The sequence below is a fragment of the Rhincodon typus genome, chromosome 4 (genome assembly GCF_021869965.1).
Source record: "Rhincodon typus isolate 14 chromosome 4, sRhiTyp1.1, whole genome shotgun sequence".
Classification (NCBI taxonomy): domain Eukaryota; kingdom Metazoa; phylum Chordata; class Chondrichthyes; order Orectolobiformes; family Rhincodontidae; genus Rhincodon; species Rhincodon typus.
The window spans coordinates 71,050,357-71,069,233 of NC_063335.1; the positions used below are offsets into that span (position 1 = coordinate 71,050,357).

The window sequence follows — 18,877 nt, forward strand, 5'->3', positions numbered from 1 at the left end:
GTGAGCCATGCTGATAGCTCCTTGTATGTGAAACATATGGAATTAGGAGCAATAATTAGTATGGACAGAGCATTGTTTAACTAACAGTAGACAGAATAAGAATAAATGACAGGATATTACTAGCATGCATCAAAAGGATCAATGCTGGGGCCAAGGCTGTTCACAATCTACATAAATGATTTGGATATGGGGAGCAAATATAATATTTCTAAACTTGCTGTTACATAAATCTATTTAGAAATCTAAGTTGTGAGAAGGATGCAAGGGGGAGGTTCAAGGGGACTTGGCCAGGCTAACTGAATCGTTAAGGACAGGGAAAATGATAGTAAATGTAAGTATAAAGTTATCCATGGAAAAACAGAAAGAGACAAGATTTCTTTTAAATCTCAAGGTTGAAGAGTGTTGAAGAGTGTTGATGTCTAAACAGACCCAGGTGCCCTTCCTCATGAATTATGAAAAGCTAGCGCACTAATGCAGAAAACAAATAAGGCAGCAAATGGTGTGCTGATCTTCACTGCAACAGGACTCGAGTACAGGAGTAAAGTTGTCTCGCTAAGATCGTATCGAGCCTCAGTGAACTTGCACTTCGAGCACTGCGTACAGTTTTAGTCTCCTTATCCAAGGATGATATACTTAACAATAGTGAGAGCAGGAAAGGTTCACTCAATTAATCCCTGGGATGGCAGAATAATTTTACAAAGAGGGATGGAGGAAATTGGGGCTGTACCCCCTCCAGGGTTTTGAAGAATGAAAAGTGATTGCACTGAAATTTATAAATTCTTACCAAGTGGATGTAGACAGGATGTTTCCCTGACTGGGGAGCCAGGGGACTTAGCGTCAGAAAAGAGGTAGCCCATTTAAGACGGAGATGACGAGGAATTTCTTTATTTAGAAGCTAGTAAATCTTGGGATTTTCTACCTCAGAGGGATGTGAAAGCCCAATACTGGAGTACGAAGACAAAAATTGAAAGACTTCCAAATACAAATGACATCCAGAGATGCAACCGTCACATGCTATACCTGTATCAACATAGATGAACAGCCATGGTCTAACTGAAAGGCTCTATCCCCAGATCCACCTTCTGACATGACCTCTCACACTCTCCCACCTACAATGTCTCATGTGGGTGCCTGCCGATGGCTCCCTCTCAGCGGCCTGACCTCTTTCTTGATGGGGTGATGACCAAACATGTGTTTTAGTTTTGCTTGAAGAAAACATTTATTGGTCAATACAAAGAGTAAATTATCTGTTAACAAAACCACAGTGAATGCTACTCTTTGGATATTGCACAGGGCCAGGTTCTAAGAAATGGAGCTAGTTCCATAATATTAATGATCAAATTGTGTGCAAATGTCTGACAAAGTTGTGGTTGTAAAGTGTATCACAATGAAACCTGAGCTTTTGATGGGCTTTATAGGGAGAGGAATAGAGAACAAAAGCCAACAGGTTTTGCTAAACCTACATAGACACTTTGACTCAAGTATGATTATAGGCCCCAATTCTGAGATGTGAGAGGAGGATTAAAGGGGCTGGGGAATTGGGGAGCAGAAACAGGCAACACACAAGGGCTTATGGTCTCTGTTCCGGGACCTGAGCAGATCTACACCAAAAAGACAAAACAGTCAACTGGAGCGGAGAGGGAAAAGAAAGAGAAATGGGAAGGAGAAGTCAGAGTAGGTTTGCAGTTATATAGCCCTCTGCTAAGTGTAAGGTCATGTCAAATTATTTCAGTTAGTGTCATACATTTGAAGTGAACTTACCATTGCAATGTAGTGCAACTAAGAGAGTCAATTTATGAAAATGTTTCACAATTAGCTTCAAGATAAATAATCAGATGATCTGAATTAGTGGTGCTGGCATGAGAAATATTATTCTTGCAGTCAAATTAACTCCCCTTCCCTTCTTTAAATAGTGCCATAGGTCTCTTTACAAGCAGAGAAAGTCGTGTCCAAAAGACAGTGCCTCTGACAGTGTAGCATTTCTTGGTATTATACTTCTAATTGAGAGCAACATTTCGTGGGTAATCTGTCAGTGGCAGAGTAGGCAACATTCCAGTCTCATCCTTTCCTTTTTGTTCATATTTTCCCTTTCTTTTTTTAATTTTTTAGTGTTTTTTTCAATCTACCTTGGCTTGTGAAGAGATCAGAGGCACTGCAGCAGCCGAGGGCCTGGCGTGGAGCGGGGACGGCCGGCCAGGAACGATAAAATGTGGAGCTGGAGGAGCACAGCAGGTCAGACAACATCTCAGGAGCAGGGTCCAGATCTTAAACGTCGACTTTCCTGCTTGTCAGATGTTGTCTGACCTGTTGTGCTCCTCCAGCTCCACATTTTATTGACTCTGACTTCCAGCATCTGCAGTCCTTTCTATCTCCTGCTTGTTGAAACCCATAAGGGTTGGCTGGTGGACTGGGGCCCAGTGCGGTCAGCCTGTTGAGATCTCAAGCCTGGCAGCGCAGGGAAAATGAGACCACATGTGGAAAGTCCACAGCATGGAGAGACTGCAGGCTACAGAAAGACTAACATTTTTTTTTTAAATTTTATCTTCCTAATTTATACTATGAAGAAATGTAATGTAGAACTTTTAGCTTTTCTCTTTATTTCTCTATTTTTGTACCTAAGACTTGTACTCAGGTACGTTGTGACAATGAACCTAATTTTAATTCTGAATTAGATTGTATGTCCATTAAGTGTCAATCTGCAACATAGTGAGCACCTTTTCACATCGTCATGGCACAAATTGCTAAATAAAATAAATTTACTGATTTAGCATTAGAATTCTGCATCTACCAGTCACTCACTAAGTGGAGATGGTGGTACAGTGGTAGAGGCCCAAGCAAATGAAGTGGGGTCATTGGTTCACATCCCATCAAGGTAGCTGGTGGAATTTAAATTCAATTGACTAGTTTTCAGTTCTAGATTTATAGTCTCAGTTATGGTGATCATGAAACCATAATTGATTGTCACTAATTTCCATAGGGAAGGAAATTTGCTTACATGTGATTCCAGGTCCAAAGCGATGTGGCTGACTATTAACTGTGCTCTGAAATGGCCAGAGCGAACCACTCGATTCAAGGGCAATTACATGTGGGGAACAAATGTTGGTCTTGTTAGCAGTGCTCACATCCCATAAACAAAATAAACCATTGTGGGAAAAAATGTGGCTTTTCCAACTACTTTGTGCAACCTGCTTGAAAATATGATTCATTATTGGGAACTTATGACTTGAAAAATAACATCTGGAATTCGTTTCATCTGTTGCAAAAAAAATAGAAAAAAGATGTTTTATTGCCTTTATATCAGAAACTCAAGTAAAAGTAGCTGTAAATGAATGATTCATTGTAGAAGCAAGCTTCATGATATTGTCATAATGGTTTTATCACTACCACTTATGTTTGCATTTTCTACAGTTTGAAACAATTGCACTCCTACCTGTAGGTTGGGGTACGTAAGGCACCGACAGTCTATCCACACTGTAGCCACTGCCAGCCAGCGCATCTGCAATCTTGTTTTGCAAGAAAAGACAGCTTTTGTCTTGTACCTCCAGAGTTTTGGGCAATCTATTAATAGAAATTTTAATACTACATATATTGCAGAACTGATAAAAACTCCTGTAACTTAACATTTTTCAAAGTAAATTTACACTGTTTACTAAGTGATAAAGTCATAAAAATCCTCAAAATTTGTAAATATGAAAATGATCTAACTTTTTATTAATTGAATGAAGGTTTAAACCCACACAACTGCATAAGTATGCCACTGCAAAATTCATAACTTATTAAGCATCAAAAACAGGGCATAGAAATAAAGTTTCTATAGAGGATGAGAGTACTCAAAGTACTGTATTACTGTAGCGCTAACACATTGTCATGGCCAGAGGGAATGGAGAGAAATCTCAGAAACTGTATTCACTTATATAATTTTGTGCTTAATTTCTTTCTTTTAAAAATGGACATCCTGGACTCAAAAGACTGAGGTTGATTATATTATCATATTTCCAGAATCTTGTAAATGGCCTGCATTGGCATTTCAGCTAAAGACAAAGGGTGGTCTTGTCGGAAGCTAAGCTCGAGGAGACTGGAGAGGATGGATACCAAGAGGAGATTCCCTCCAACGGAGGAGATGAAAACTATGGAATAGAGTTTAAGAATAAGAGGTCTCTCTTTAAGGCAAATAAGGAAAAATTTTCTTCACCAGAGGATAGTGGAACCTGGGTTTTTACTTGTATCCAAGGCTGATGTAGATAGATTATTCAAAGACTAGTAAGTCAAGGGTCATGAGGTGCTGACAGGAAAGTGGAGACCACAGCTAGATTTTTAAAAATTAATTCATTGATATTGGCTGTCACTGGCTGAGCCAGCATTTATTGCCCATCCCAAGTGGCCCTTTAGAAGGTGGTGATGATGAGCTACATTCTGGAGGTCCATTTTGCTGTCAGCACACCCACAATGCTATTAAGGGAGGGAGTTCCAGGATTTTAACCCAACAGCAGTGAAGGAACATTGATATATTTTAAGATACAAGATAAGCCCTGATCTTATTAAATGGTGATGCAGGTTTGAAGAGCCAAAATGGTTTACTCCTGTTCCTATGTATGATCAGTAATTTTCAGTGTTAATACTGTGATTCACCAGCTGAACTGATAATAACAAAACAAAGCTATCAGAATCATTAATGATGATGTTATTTTCCATCAAAATCATGGTTACAAAAACAAATTTCAGAAAGCCTAAGAAGTGGTAAAGTTTGGGATAAAGTAATACAGGAAAAAATGCCGTCAGCAACATTTAAGTGAAATATATTCACAAAATAATTCATGAACACAATCAAATTGATCAGGCTAGATTCCAACATGGTAAATTGAAAAGTGGCAATCTCATTACGGCCAACAATGACGAACTATGATAATCAAAAGATCATGTGTTGTTTGAATGATGATATGCGAATCCTGGCACTGACACTAAATTAAGTTTTAATTTTGCATGGATCTATACAGGCAATTAAGAATGATCAATGTTTTTCTTGAGAGTAAAATGTCCAAAAGCAAAAATCAGATGTATCAATTATAATTGAGATCTACATCTAGAACACTAACACAAAGGCATACAACGAAATCTAAAACACGGAAAACTGTTTTTTTGTTTTCTGCAACTAAATATCCAAGAAGCAACATTTCATTATTAGCATCAATGTCACTCCTTTCAAATTATAAGGTATTCATGGAACTGACTAGATAGATTATACCTCCTCCTTAGAGGCACAAGGATATTGCAGATTCTCTGTTGTTGCTTCAGGAAAATAAACTGTAGAAGAATCTTTGATGATTTGTAATACTTATTAATGTCCTATATTCCTCTGACATCAACAGTAATCTGCAATAAGATAGCTGCCCCCTTAATCCCTTTTCTGCTTTATTTGTCATGCTGATTATCCAATATCCAGTAATGGACCAACAGAAATTTTACCCAACTAAGTACCGAGAAGATCAAAGCCACTGTCTTCAGGTCCAGACACAAAATGCATTCTCAAGCACTTTCCATCCCTTTTCCAGGTCCAAATTTGAGGGCAATCCAGTCCATTTAAAATCTCGTCACTTATCTTAAATGGCTTTAACCACGTGCACCACCCTGTTACAGTTTGGAAAGACAGTGGCAAACTGATAACGTCATATGTCTACTAGGTCAGAGGCCCAGGCTAATGTTCCAAGGATACTGGCTCAAATCCCACCATGGTAAATGGTGGAATTTGAATTTAATGAATAAATGCGTAATTGACAGCTAGTTTTGGTGGTGGTGACCAAGAAATAATTGTTAATTATTCACTGATGTTCTTTGTGGGAGGAAACCTGCTGTCTTTACCTGATCTGGCCTACATGCAACACCAGACCCATACCAATGTGGTTGGCTCTTAACCACCCTCTGAAATGCCCTAGCTAGCCAGTCAGTGCAAGGGCAATTGGGGACAGGCAAGTAATGCTGACCTTGCTAGCAGCCATTTCCCATGAAAGAATAAAGAAAAAAATCCAGAGAACTGATGTGACGTGGCATACAAGATACACAAACACAGAATTAAGTTAGATGTGAGACGGTCTTTTTTGCTGTTCATCAGATCAATTTATCTTCTGCAAAATGCTCGGTCTTGCCATAATTGCAAATTTTCTGCAAATTCATAGATGGGAAATCTTTCACAAGGACCAGGGACACTCCAAATAAAAAAATAGATGGATCACTGGATGATTTATCTTGGTCATTATGTTCACTTGGAACTTTTTCTGATCACCTTTCATGGTGAGATCAGAATTTCTCAAAATCCTTTTCCTTGAAGTGGCTCAGGATTTTTTTTGTATTAAAAACTCCACCATGAGAGAACCTCTTTCTGGTAGGTGGAAGCATCAGGATGCTGAATTATAATGCAACTGTATGGTACAGCAAACGACAAGCTGATCATTCTACTAAGCCCAGTAGTTTTGTATATTTGTAATCCTTAACTAATAATTTGGTCATTAGGTCAATTAAACAAAACATGCATACATATATGGAATTAATCCAAATATAGCTATTTCAATGAAGTTCTGAACTTCAGGATTAGTTCTATTATTGAAGTACATGAATAATTTCATACAACATTACCTTATTTGCTCAAAGCCTATGGGCAAGCACAATTTCTTGCCTTATTTTCACGACACTGCACAGTTAATTCCCTGATTATTGAACAGTTCTACCATTATCGATTTTACATTTGAATTGAGGATTAAAATCAAGATTTGGATAGATTAACGAGGCTCCACAAAACACAACTTCCATTGATCAAAATGGACAAAAGAATAATTTATAAAGTAACATATTTACCCATACTTTTCTCTGCAGATGTATTCAGGCAAAAGATATGATGCTTCTTTGCTTCTCACTTCAATCACCTTGGAAAAGCAGGAGGAGTTGTGGTTAATTAAAGTGGGATAATTCTGAACATTACCCAAAAACTTCAAAACTAAATTCCTAATATTATCAAATGAAACTTGAATCCAAGTAAGATGATACTCATGTGATGGTTTAGTTTTCATCTGCAAATATGTAAATAATTCCCAAGCTATGAAGATACTGTTCCAGCTCTATAGATTGTGTTTACCAAGTAGGATTAATCTTTTACCTAATGCTGTAATGAGGTTTTGATGTGCTGTGAAATATAAAGTTTAACATGGAAATCAAAACTGTAGAATACAACAAAGTGATGAAGACTGCCCAGTTATCTGGCTCAATATTCACAGTTGCTCTTTTAGATCTTTCACAGTCTCCTACGTGTCTTCCAGCATACACAGTCTGCTTAAGTAAATGGGTTAATACTGGGTGCTGCAGTAATTGGTATTCAGGTTAAGGATACCCAACGTCCAGTTAATGTGTCTAAATTTCCATAAGGTAAAGCAAATTCCCACCCGAGTTCTGCAGGAATTTGGCAGCCACTGCTGTTCCATTCCCATCAAGGATGTGGTTTTGAGGATACAATGGCAATTTGTCCCTCACCCGCATATATTACACAGCAAGTCCTCTTTAACAACAAAATGCCTATATAGCAGCATTGTCTACATTAAAAAAAACAATATATCAGTAAAGAAAAATCAGATATAAAATCTGAAATACAATCTTGTCAATTATAAAACACTCTCCTAATATTAATTTGAAGTACTGTACCATGGGAACCAGCAATTACCTGATATTGTAGTGGAATGACTGCTTCATGTAAGCCTAGAATGAAACTATTAAAATTAAGCTACCAACCTTGTTAACATGTTGACAGAAAGCTGGTACTGCAATCATTTGACTCAGAAAGTTCAAGTATGCAGCTACCAGAGCCAGTATGGCACAACGATTGTACACGGGTAAGTTATCTTCATTACTAACAGCTAAGTCCTACAGTGAAACAAAGATGACATTAGAAGTAAAGCAATTACTACATCTTTTTAGAATGTGCTTCTAAAAGTTTTGACCTTTAGCAAATCAGAAAGATACAGCAAGTTAAAATGTTTTACTTCTGATGTATGGTAATTCCCTGCTGAATTTTAATGTGAAAAGCATGCCTTACAATGACAGGTACATGTGAATTATGAAGGTCCTTATGAATAAAATTAACTCAGCGATGTATTGCTGTTGCTGGAATGGCTCCTGTTATGTACATTAGCAAACAATGCAAAGGGTAGCGTCATAATTTCCTCATGAGGGTATTTTGAAACAAATTAATAATGCATTCATCAAAAGTTATTGCAAACACTTTAACCTAAACACATACCTTCAAATAATATTGAAGACCAATGAAATTGCCTTTTCAAAATTCAGAGGAACTGTACCTTTGGGACCTGTAGGTTGCATTGATTTACGAAAATCAGCCAAACCAATGCAAAACATTGAGGAATTCCATGTGCAAATTATATCCAATACGAGTTAATATTTTGCAATTTTTGTTCCAGTTTGAAGTGATATCATGATGGAAGCTGCCTGTGTCCACAGCCCAAATTGAATTGATCATTATTAGACATTTCTGCCAACTGCATCTATTTGCAGGCTTTCAAAAAGACTTTTATAATTAAGCTCCTTAAGTGGTAAATGCACCTAAAGTTAGAAATTTGATTTTAATTGAAATCTGAAAATTGGGATGGGTTTGCCTAATTTTAAAAAATCCTTTTTTGTTATTTAAAAGTCATCTTATCCATAGATGCTGACATTGTTGAAAAATGTTCATCTTTTATGATAAACCCACTTTTTTGTAATGATAAAACTACCTTGTAAAGATAAAAGTAGATTACCACTCAGACAGGGAAAAACAATTTATTTAAACACAAATTTAAAAACAACAGTTTTCTAAAAACATCTGTTGCATTGGGACGGTCCAGGAAGATTTCATGTTTAACAATGTGCAACTGGGTTTGAATGGAAATTGAGGAAAAGCTTGACTTTGCAAAGCTTACTGTGAATGCAATTTACAATGGGATCGCCAATTGTGTCTTTGGAGGATAATCTTGGCCTGTATTCCTAATGTAACGGCTACTTAATGGAAGCTTATAATTCAGATTTTAAAATGGGAGTACACCTCTTTTTAGAAGTTAATTCATAGCTGACAATCAGGTTTCGAATGGTTTACAGGATTGTGTAGCATGGGCATTGCCTCGTTTCAACTTACAGTGTAGTTATGCCTGATAAGCTAGTCTGTGTAAGCATCAACATATTAAAAGATCATAAATTAATAAGCGATTATTTCTGGACATTAAAATGAGGCATTTTTCCAGTTTACAGTACCTGTATACCAAGAGCAAGCCGAATCAAGTCTATGATGACCTCATCATTTGCCAGTTCAATGGTGATGAGCAGAAGAGCAACAAAAAGAGATTCAAAGTTTTTCTGTTCATTATCATCTTCTTTACAACCCATATAAACGTGTCTGTACAACTGCTGTCCTTGCTGAAAACAAATAAGAATGAAGTTCAAGGTCAGTTTGATCAGAAAAAACTTAAAAAGGCTTTAATCATACGTGCTTGACAACAATTAATACAGTCATCTAAGAAGAGACACACCTGTATTTCTGATCATTCAAAAGTTTCTTTATCCTGAAAAGTACACGAAATCTAAACTTCAACTGCTAAATAATTTCTTCCACCAACAATTAACTGAAGACAGAGTATACAATGGTACACCTCTGCATTGTTTAGATTTGAGCATTTGATCCTCTGAAGACTCTCGAGGTATGATGAGTCAACATGTTTCAACGTGGTAATAAGAATAAATAAAACCTTAGTTATTTGTGTTTATACTTCTTAAGAACATTCATGGATGCAGCTCATGACAGTTGTGGCTACCAGTACTTTTTCTCTTTTTCAGAACAAGCTTTAATGTCAAGATAAATAAATGTCTTAATTAGCTCTCAGTTAATAAGGAATAATAGGTAAAGCTTATTTGAGAATACTGAGGGGGGAAGACCAAACAGGGTGATGAAAATTATTTGCACTTCTTACAGCCTGTACTGTTCATTACTTTGGACAGTTGCCTTCTAATTATTTTGAAAATGAGATTCTATTTTTGTTAGAAATCTGAATTAATTTTTTTTCTCATTATGCTAGCAATTACTTCTCAAACTAGCATTTATGCCTTGACCTTTTACACAATTGAAGCTACAAGCAAATGATCTTCTTTGAGTTTTGTTTAAATCACTGCAAATGATAAAAAGGAGGCCTGCTGATGAAAAAACATGAAATCTGAGGAAATTAAGGTTTTACCGCAGAATTAAATGCAAAGCACTTTTTAGAGAATTATTACCAAAGAGCAGAATATATAAATGTGTTAACTTTTAAAAAAAATCTGGAATTGAAAGCTAGTCTCAGGAACGGTGACCATGAAACTAGTATCGATTGCTGGAAAAATCCATGTGATTCACAAATGCCCCTTTAGGGCAAGAAATCTGCCATCTTTACTCATTCTGACCTTCATGTGATTCCAGTCTTATGATAATGAGACTGATCCTTAATTGTTCTCCCAAACAGCGAAGAAAAGCCACTCAGTTCAAGAGCAAATCAAGACGGGCAACAAAAGCTGACCTTGCCAATGACACCCATATCCATGGGAAACAGGTTTCCCTGAATTTCATTTTTCAAAATAAAATGCATCCAGTGCTGTTAAAACAGAACTTTTAAACACTTGGAACTTATAAGGTCAACTTCTTAACAGGAAAAATTCAAAGCGTGATAGATGAACATTTCTTACCATTACTACTAAATTCCTACCAATTACTGCATTGTTAAACATAGACTAATCTTTATTAGCTACTCAAGATTCAGCTTTGTAATTATATAATCAAAAGTCTAACAAATATTCAGCTGATAAGATAATTAGTGATGAAGAAGCCTACCATAGTAAGTCCACTCAAAATGAGTCCCCAGAAATATTCTCGGTTCTGCATCTCGTTTTAAAAAAAAGTAGAGCTTTTCCTTTTATTATACTTTCTCAATATTTAAAGCACAGTCAATACAAGAAGATTCATTTTCCACGGACAAGATTTCTTGCATGCCAGGGTGTCCAGCCTTGCCACTTTAAGAGATGGAAAGGAATACATCCTTGTCGATCACTGCACCCTCATAGATCCTCAAAGCTCCAAGGGAAGTGAAGATCCTGCCTCAGGAGCTACCAACAAATCCCATAACACCCTGGCCCTGTTCCAGTGGCTATCACATGATCCCAAAGTCCTGGACTCCAGGACCCAGCAGGGTTGTCCCATGGTGATGAGGGGAGATCTGGATAGACTACAGTGGAGTAAAAAGACACAGTGGAAGCCATTTATGGACCACAGCTGAACTGAGGTCACCCTGGGAATTGCATGGACTTGTAAAATTCGACCTATAAATGCATTAGTGGGAAACAGAAATATTCTAAGTTTTTTTTTTAAAGTCAGTTAGGTAGTGCCAGAGGTAAAAGTAACCAAAACAGAATTTTCATTACAGCCAGCAATACAAAAGATCTGGCAAAACAGTATCGGGGTGGTAATGAATAATTCAAATTTCAACAATGTTACAACCAAACTTTGAGACCATAGGTAGTATTCCACCTGACAGGAAAACAGCATGCACCTTTGTCCATGTCAGAATTTTATTTCCCTGGAAACAAAGATTCATTTGTGGGCCATTAACTTCAACCTTAGATGATTGAGAACCTGATAATATCTCCCCACAATGTAGATAGTCAATTCATCTGCATTAGTGAGGTCAGGAAGCTGGGATAGATTTTCCCCATTGCCAGCCAGACAGCCAAAAGCTGTATTTACTACCAGTTTAGCACATTATACTTATAAACTGTTACAAAGCCAGAGTCTAATTGCATATCTGAAAATAATTTTTCAAACATAAAGCAAAGGGGAGCCTGTCAATACTGACTCCTGGCAAAATTGTTGTCAGATCCCTCACTAATAAATATAACCGACTGTCTGTCTGTCTGACACGGAGGTCCATAGAACTACCTGTAGCAATTTGTTCTCGGAAAGGACAGTCAATTTTGATCACTGGAACTGACATACGATTTGATAACAAGGTAGATAATAGAACCAGCTAGCTTGAACCTTGTGCAAGGACTCTGAAAAATTAAGCCATTTCTGAAATTCAAGACAATGAAAGCAACAGCACGATTCAAAAGCCAACCAAGAGACTAGATAGCTCTGTCTGAGATTTTATAACAAAAAGAAAACAAACTGAGAAATAACCTGCTAAGAGATCTTTAATTCTATGAAGAGCACTGACAAAGTAGATGCAGCAAAGATGTTCCCTTTTGTGTGCCCATAAGTAAAAGAGGTAGTTATTAATAAATATAATCATCAATTCAGGATATATTGTTTCCCTCAGTGATTAGGATGCAAAATTTGCTATTACAGAGCAATTGAGAGCACAGCATATACAAGGTAAGTACATGCATAAGATAGGAATAAGTGGATAATAGGATGGGATGTAGTAAGATGTAACAAGGCTCCCGTAGAGTATAAACACCAGCTCAAACATCTGTTGATAAAATAGTCCATGTTGTAAAATTAAAAATAATGTAATAATTCATTGCTTTCTATCCAATGGTCAGCACTGTCAAATGTTCGTGTAACTACACTCAATCCAGAAGACATCGCTAATAGGAGAAAAGAGCAGAAAAAATGTTTTGCAAGAAAAAAAATACTTTTCAAGAACTCCTAAATGAATTTGAATACTAACCTGAGAAACTGTAATAAAAGTGTCTAGTCTTAAACAAATTGAGGAACCATAAGAACCCATCAGTTTTTTGGATTGAAAAACTAATGAAAACACCAACCATTCCTTCAATATTTTAAATTAGCTGTTCAGTTAAACTTAATGAGGTTACTTAATTGCATCTTTAATTACCTTTTTCATGAAACTAATGTCTTGCTTTGAGCTCTTGTCTCTTTTTATTTTCAATGCTGAAACATCTGGGATGATTCTGAGAAGAAAAGAATGGTAATACTAGTGTATGTTACTGCAAAGAAAAGCAACACCAGAAACAACATGCTAGACCTCAAACATGTTTTTGAAATAAATTTACAGTATTGGACTTAAGTAGGGACACAAGTTAGTGATGTAATGCTAGTAAGTACACATGCTTTATATGAAATTAAAGAAAACAAAATTTAATTTGTTGTTAAATTATTCCTATACAACCATAACTTCATAAACAAACAAAAGTGGAGTAAAGGGATCAAATGTAGGCAGCAGTGGTGTAGGGAAGAGTGGAGACAAGGTAGGAGGTAAAAATAGTAATATAGGAAATAAGGGTTAGAGAAATCTAGGATTACAACAATGACCAGGACTACATATTACAAGGACAACAAAAAGACAAAACTTAAAGGGTCTGCATCTGAATGCATATAGTATTCATAAGAGTTTGTTTGCTTTGAAATAAATAAGCCGCTACAGAAACGTGGCTGCAGCATGGCAAAGATTGGGTCAGGTCATATGAGGAAGCTAGGTAAAGACTGAAGGTAGCACTGTTAATTAAGGATGGCATTTGTGCAATAGTCAGAGATGACCTTGCCTCAGGAAGTCAGGACATAGAATTGGTTTGAGTAGACATAAGGAACACGATGGAAACGTCACTTCTGGAACTAGATTACAGCCCCTCTAATGGCAAACTTAATATCACAGAAATATGTAATTATGGTGCAGAAGGAGGCCATTCAGCCCATTGTGCCTGCATCAGTTCTTCAAAAAAGCAGCATTACCTCATGCCAATCTCCTGCCTTGCACACTATTTCTATCCAAATAATCATCCAATGTCCTTTTGAAAGCCTGAACTGAAACCACTTCTACCACATTTCCAGGCACTACATTCCATACCCTAACTACATGCTGAGTAGAATAGATTTTTTTCCTCATATTACCCTTTGCTTCTTTTGCATATTCCTTTATATCTGCACCCTTTCTTTATTGTTCCTTTTGGCATGGGACTAAATGTATAAGAGGAAACATTGGGTGCCAGAACCAAATGAAGTTACACAAGTTATTACAGTTCAGAGGTTCTACCCCAAACTGTCAAACTCCTGGATGAGTAGGAACAAACTGTCCTTCTTTTATCACCTACTCCCTCCACTGGTTTCAAAGTTAACTTACCAAGGATCCCCTCTCTTGAGCACGTTTCTCCCAGACCAAATGAATTTATGTTTTAAAAGTAGCTGATTTATCTCGGCTTCCACGGATTAACAAAAAAGAGTTTATTCATTACTAAGAATGCACGTAAATAAATCACGCAACACACACACACTAAAAATGAGACTAAAAATGAGAAGTGAGTCCCAGAAAAGATAAAAACATAGAAGTCAGTTTTTATGGACTGTTTGAATTGATTTTGCTTTTTGATTTCGGTTTAGTTGAAATCCTTTTGATGGTGGCTGCCAGCCAGCCATCAGAGAAAGGGTCTTCCTTTTGTCCTGTTTCTTTGACTGGCATGCTGGTTTGAGCACTCATAGCAAGAGAGTTCTTTACCTATGACTGAGGGGTGATTAATGTGTGGTTCTTTAACCGTGATTTTCATAGCACACTTATGCTAAAATAAAAAGGCCAGGACACAGTCTTCTCCCATCACATTCAGTCCGAGATAACTCCCAGGAGATTACAGTTCAGTTCATACTGCATTTTCCCCCTGTTAAGTCCATCTCTTCCAAGCATCCTTGATGTCTCAACAGATATGATATTACAGGGTTCCTCTGCCAACAGCCAATGAACTCATCGACAGTCATTTGTTTAGCTGCAGCAGTCCTCTTTTAAAAAACATATGATGGAATTTAGAGTTCATGCATTAATCACCCCTCAGACATAGGTAAAGAACTCTCTTGCTACGAGTGGTACAAACCAGCATGCCAGTCAAAGAAACAGGACAAAAGGAAGACTCTATAGTTGATCTGAGGTAATGATCCATGGTCATGACAATTGTAATAAAGAGATTGCAATAATCATGGATGATTTTAATCTACATCTAAATTGGAAAATTGGCAGGAATAGCCTGACAGAGAAGTTCATCGAATACTTTTGAAGTAGATTCTAGGAGTACATTTTGGAAACAACCAGCCAGAAGGTTATATAAGATTTGGTAAAACTAACCAGGTGTATAGAGCAGTGGCAAATAGAATTCAAACCAGAAAAGTTGAAGTAATGCACTTGGACAGCCAACAACACAAGAGATCACATTATGAAAGGTAGAACTCTGGAAAGTACTGGAGATCAGAGGGACCTTGGTGTGTACGTCCACATAAGATCACAGAATCATACAATCCGTACTGTGGAACATTTCCATCCTAGGCCTGCTTCAGTGTTCCTACGAAGCCCAATTCAAGCTAGAGGAACAGTCCCCCCATTTTCCACTCAAGTACTTTACAGCCTTCAGAACTCAACAACTTCAGAGGATGAACATGACTCTCCATTTCAATTACAACCCACTCTCTAAGTGTCTTGTTATGACTGGTTTAGTGTCAGCACAGATCATGTATTTTCGACTATTTACATCTATCCTTAATTATTTAACTTCTAGTTTCTCCTTTATTTCCAAAAGCACCTCCATTTGTTTTGTGCTCTGTTCCGCCTGCTCCCCCTCCATCTTTGTCAACAGCATGAAGACACCTTCAGTTCCAGGGAAGAGTCATTGAACTCAAACCCTTAACTCATTTTCTCTCTCCATAGATGCTGCCAGACCTGCTGCATTTCTCAAGCACTTTTTTTTTGTTTACATTCTAAAGGGAGGACTTGCCATCCTCAAAATGTTAGGGAAAGCGTCAAACTCAAGGAAAAAGCATATAACTGCTTGATGATGAATGACAAGTCATGTGATTGGCAAGAATATAAAGAAATGGAGAGAATGGCAAACAGTTAATCAAAAGGAAGAAATCAGAGCATGAGAGAAAGCTAATTAGCAACGTGAAATGAGACAGCAAGAGCTTGTAGACATATTTAAAAAGGAAACAAAAAACAAATTGCTGGAGAAACTCAGCAGGTCTGGCAGCATCTATGAAGGGAAAGTAGGGCTAATGTGGACTCCAGTGACCCTTCAGAACTGATCCAAAGAACGGTCACTGGACGTGAAATGTTAACTCTGCTTTCTTCTCCACAGATGCTGAAAAACCCAGCTGGTTCGGCAAAAGTTTCTGATTTTTCAGTTTCCAGCATCTGCAGACAAAAATGGTAAAGTGATTGCCAGACTGGCAGAGGGAGAATGGGGAGTTCAAAATTAGATAATAAGGTATGGCAGATAAAATGAACAAATACTTCGCTTACTTCTTCGCTTTAGAGGAAACAAAAACATTCCAGTAATGCCTGTAAATCAGCAGGTGGAAAGGAGAGCGGAATTTAGTGAAATTGCAATGATGAGGGAAGCAATAAAGCCTCAAGTCTCTGGTCCACATGGATTTCATGCGTTGATCTTCATTTCCCAAAATGCCCTTGATTCAGGAAAAGTTCCATCAGAGTGGCAAGTAGCAAATAATACTCCACTATTTGAAGAGGGGGCGGGGGAATGTAAAACAGGAAGCTATAGGACTGTTGTGGCGAAGGTGTTGAAATCAATTTAGGAGATTATAACTATGCACATAGAAAAACTCAAGGTAACTAGAGAGAATCAGAATGATGGTATCAAAGGAAAAACCACATGTAACTAACGTATTGCAACATTGAACATAACTCACAATAAGCTTGAGTAATTTTTTTTTTAAAATTGCAGCCATTCTTTGCATAGCGTCCTCAGTTCACAGCAGTATCTTCTTTTAGTTCACAGTCAAAAATAAAGGAAATAAAAAGGTATGAACTTTATAGGATGTATAAATGGACCATTTCTGATTGGTAGGATGTGATGACCAGAATCCTGCAAGACTTTGCGTTCAGGCCTCAGCTTCTTACAATTATGGCAATGACTTAAATTAAAGGAACAAAGGACTGCTAGCTAAATTCACAGATGACGTCAAGATAGGTAGAAAAGTACATTGCGAGCAAGAAAAAGTGGATCCAGACCGATAGATAGGCCAAGTGAGTGAGCAAGAACCTGGCACCTGGAGTATAATGTAGGAAAACGTGAAGTAGTTCACTTTGATAGGAAAAATTAAAAAGCAGACTATTACTTAAACAACTGCAGAATTTCAAGGTGCAGTGGAATTTAGGTGTTCTAGTACATGAGGAGCACAAGGCTAGTATGCAAGTACAGCGTGTAATCAAGAAAGGTAATAGGATGCTATCCTTTCTCACAAGGAGAAATTTAACAAACGCAAGGATGTTGTAATTCAGTTTTTGGTGAAAACATCTCAAATACAGTGTAGTTTTGATCTCCTTATTTAAGAAGGGATGCAAGTACATTGGAGGCATTTCAGAGTAAATTTACTAGATTGATACCTGGAACAAGCAGGTTAGGAATACAAGAGCATGATTAAGTCTTTCAGCCCATTGAACCTTTGCAATCATTTAATACAATCGTAGCTGACTGAATACTTCAATGCCCTTTAAACATCCCATTCCCATTACCCTGTATGCTACTGGTAATCAGAAATCAATCTTTACCTTATACGTGTTCAAAGACAGATCTTCCACAGACCTCTGGATGAAAATACCAATGTTCACCCACTAATTAAAATACTGTTTCATCTCAGATCTAAGTAGCATCCCTCTTATTTTTAAATTGTACTCCCTGAGTCCAGATTCCCCAACTAAGGGAAACTTCTTACCTGCATTAATTGCTATTTTCAAGAAGATCACTTTTCATTCTTTGAAATTTACTGAACATGGCCCAATTTTCCCAATTTTGTTTCATTGGGCCATCCTGCCACTCCAGGACGAGTCGTGTGAACCTTTGTTGCACTCCCTCATTGGCAATAATGTCTTATGATGATAGTTGGCACAGGCTGGGATTGTTTCCACTTTTGATTTTGATATCATCATGTGTACCAAAATACAGTGAAAGCTTTGTTTACGAGTGGTACAGGCAGATCACAGCAAGCAAAGGATGTACAGATCAAAAAGACTTAGAGGCATACAGGTTACATTATTTGAGACTACAATCCATTCAACAGTCTGAAACTATAGTGAGGGTGACTTCAGCGAAGCATCTAAGATCCTGAATGGTCTTGATAAGGCGATGGTGGAAAGTATATTTCCTCTTATGGGTCAGCCCAAAACTACATGGTACTATTTTAAAATTAGGGATCACTTTTTAGGAGGAGATGAGCAGACCTTTTCTCACTCGGAGTTAAGAGGCTTAGGAACTCTGCCACAAAGTATTGGAGGCTGGGTCATTAAATATTTTTAAAGACAGAGGTAGATACAGTCTTGTTAGGCAAGGAAATCAAAGGTTATAGGGGCCGAGGGGTAGCAGATGTAAATATAGAAATTCGAAACACAAATAGATCGGCCATGATCTTAGTGAATGGCGAAGTTACTTGAGGGGTTGAATGGTTTACTTCTGCTCCCATTTAATATGGTCGTATGTTTGCATGCATTGCCAAAATGGAAACAGAAACGTACATCCATAAGAGTGCACCAATTACATTTCAACTACGTAACTTTGAAAATACAGCAGTGCTTCCAATGAAAATACCTTTGCTGGGTATTAAATTTGACATTTTACACTGGCATACCATACAATTAGGCTTTAGCGTTACTTATAACTCTAGCTCCAATAAACCCATCTATACTGCAAGAATTTTTCTGAAAAATGCGCTACCACACACTACAAATTTACTTCACCTTATATGGCCAGCATAATATACAATGTATATGAGGAATTATACATTATATTTAGGGAAATCTATGATACAAGAACAAAATATTGATTTTATAGCAGCCATAAGTGCTAGGATAGATTTAATTCCATAGTAATTCAATATGCA

General features: G+C 37.3%; 1 protein-coding gene across 5 annotated transcripts in view; it reads right to left on the reverse strand.

The window, feature by feature from the left end:
• The window catches only part of efr3a (EFR3 homolog A (S. cerevisiae)), a 183,425-nt gene that overhangs the window by 26,846 nt on the left and 137,702 nt on the right, over positions 1-18,877 (reverse strand). For 3 of the 5 annotated variants that reach the window (XM_048595629.1, XM_048595632.1, XM_048595628.1), the window contains 5 exons: positions 12,888-12,963; positions 9,283-9,444; positions 7,771-7,902; positions 6,847-6,914; positions 3,431-3,558 (listed from right to left, as the gene is read on the reverse strand). In XM_048595629.1, coding sequence (XP_048451586.1) covers positions 3,431-3,558; positions 6,847-6,914; positions 7,771-7,902; positions 9,283-9,444; positions 12,888-12,963 — 566 coding nt within the window. The remainder of the gene's footprint in view (positions 1-3,430; positions 3,559-6,846; positions 6,915-7,770; positions 7,903-9,282; positions 9,445-12,887; positions 12,964-18,877) is intronic. The other 2 variants (XM_048595631.1, XM_048595630.1) reach the window with 1 other exon arrangement.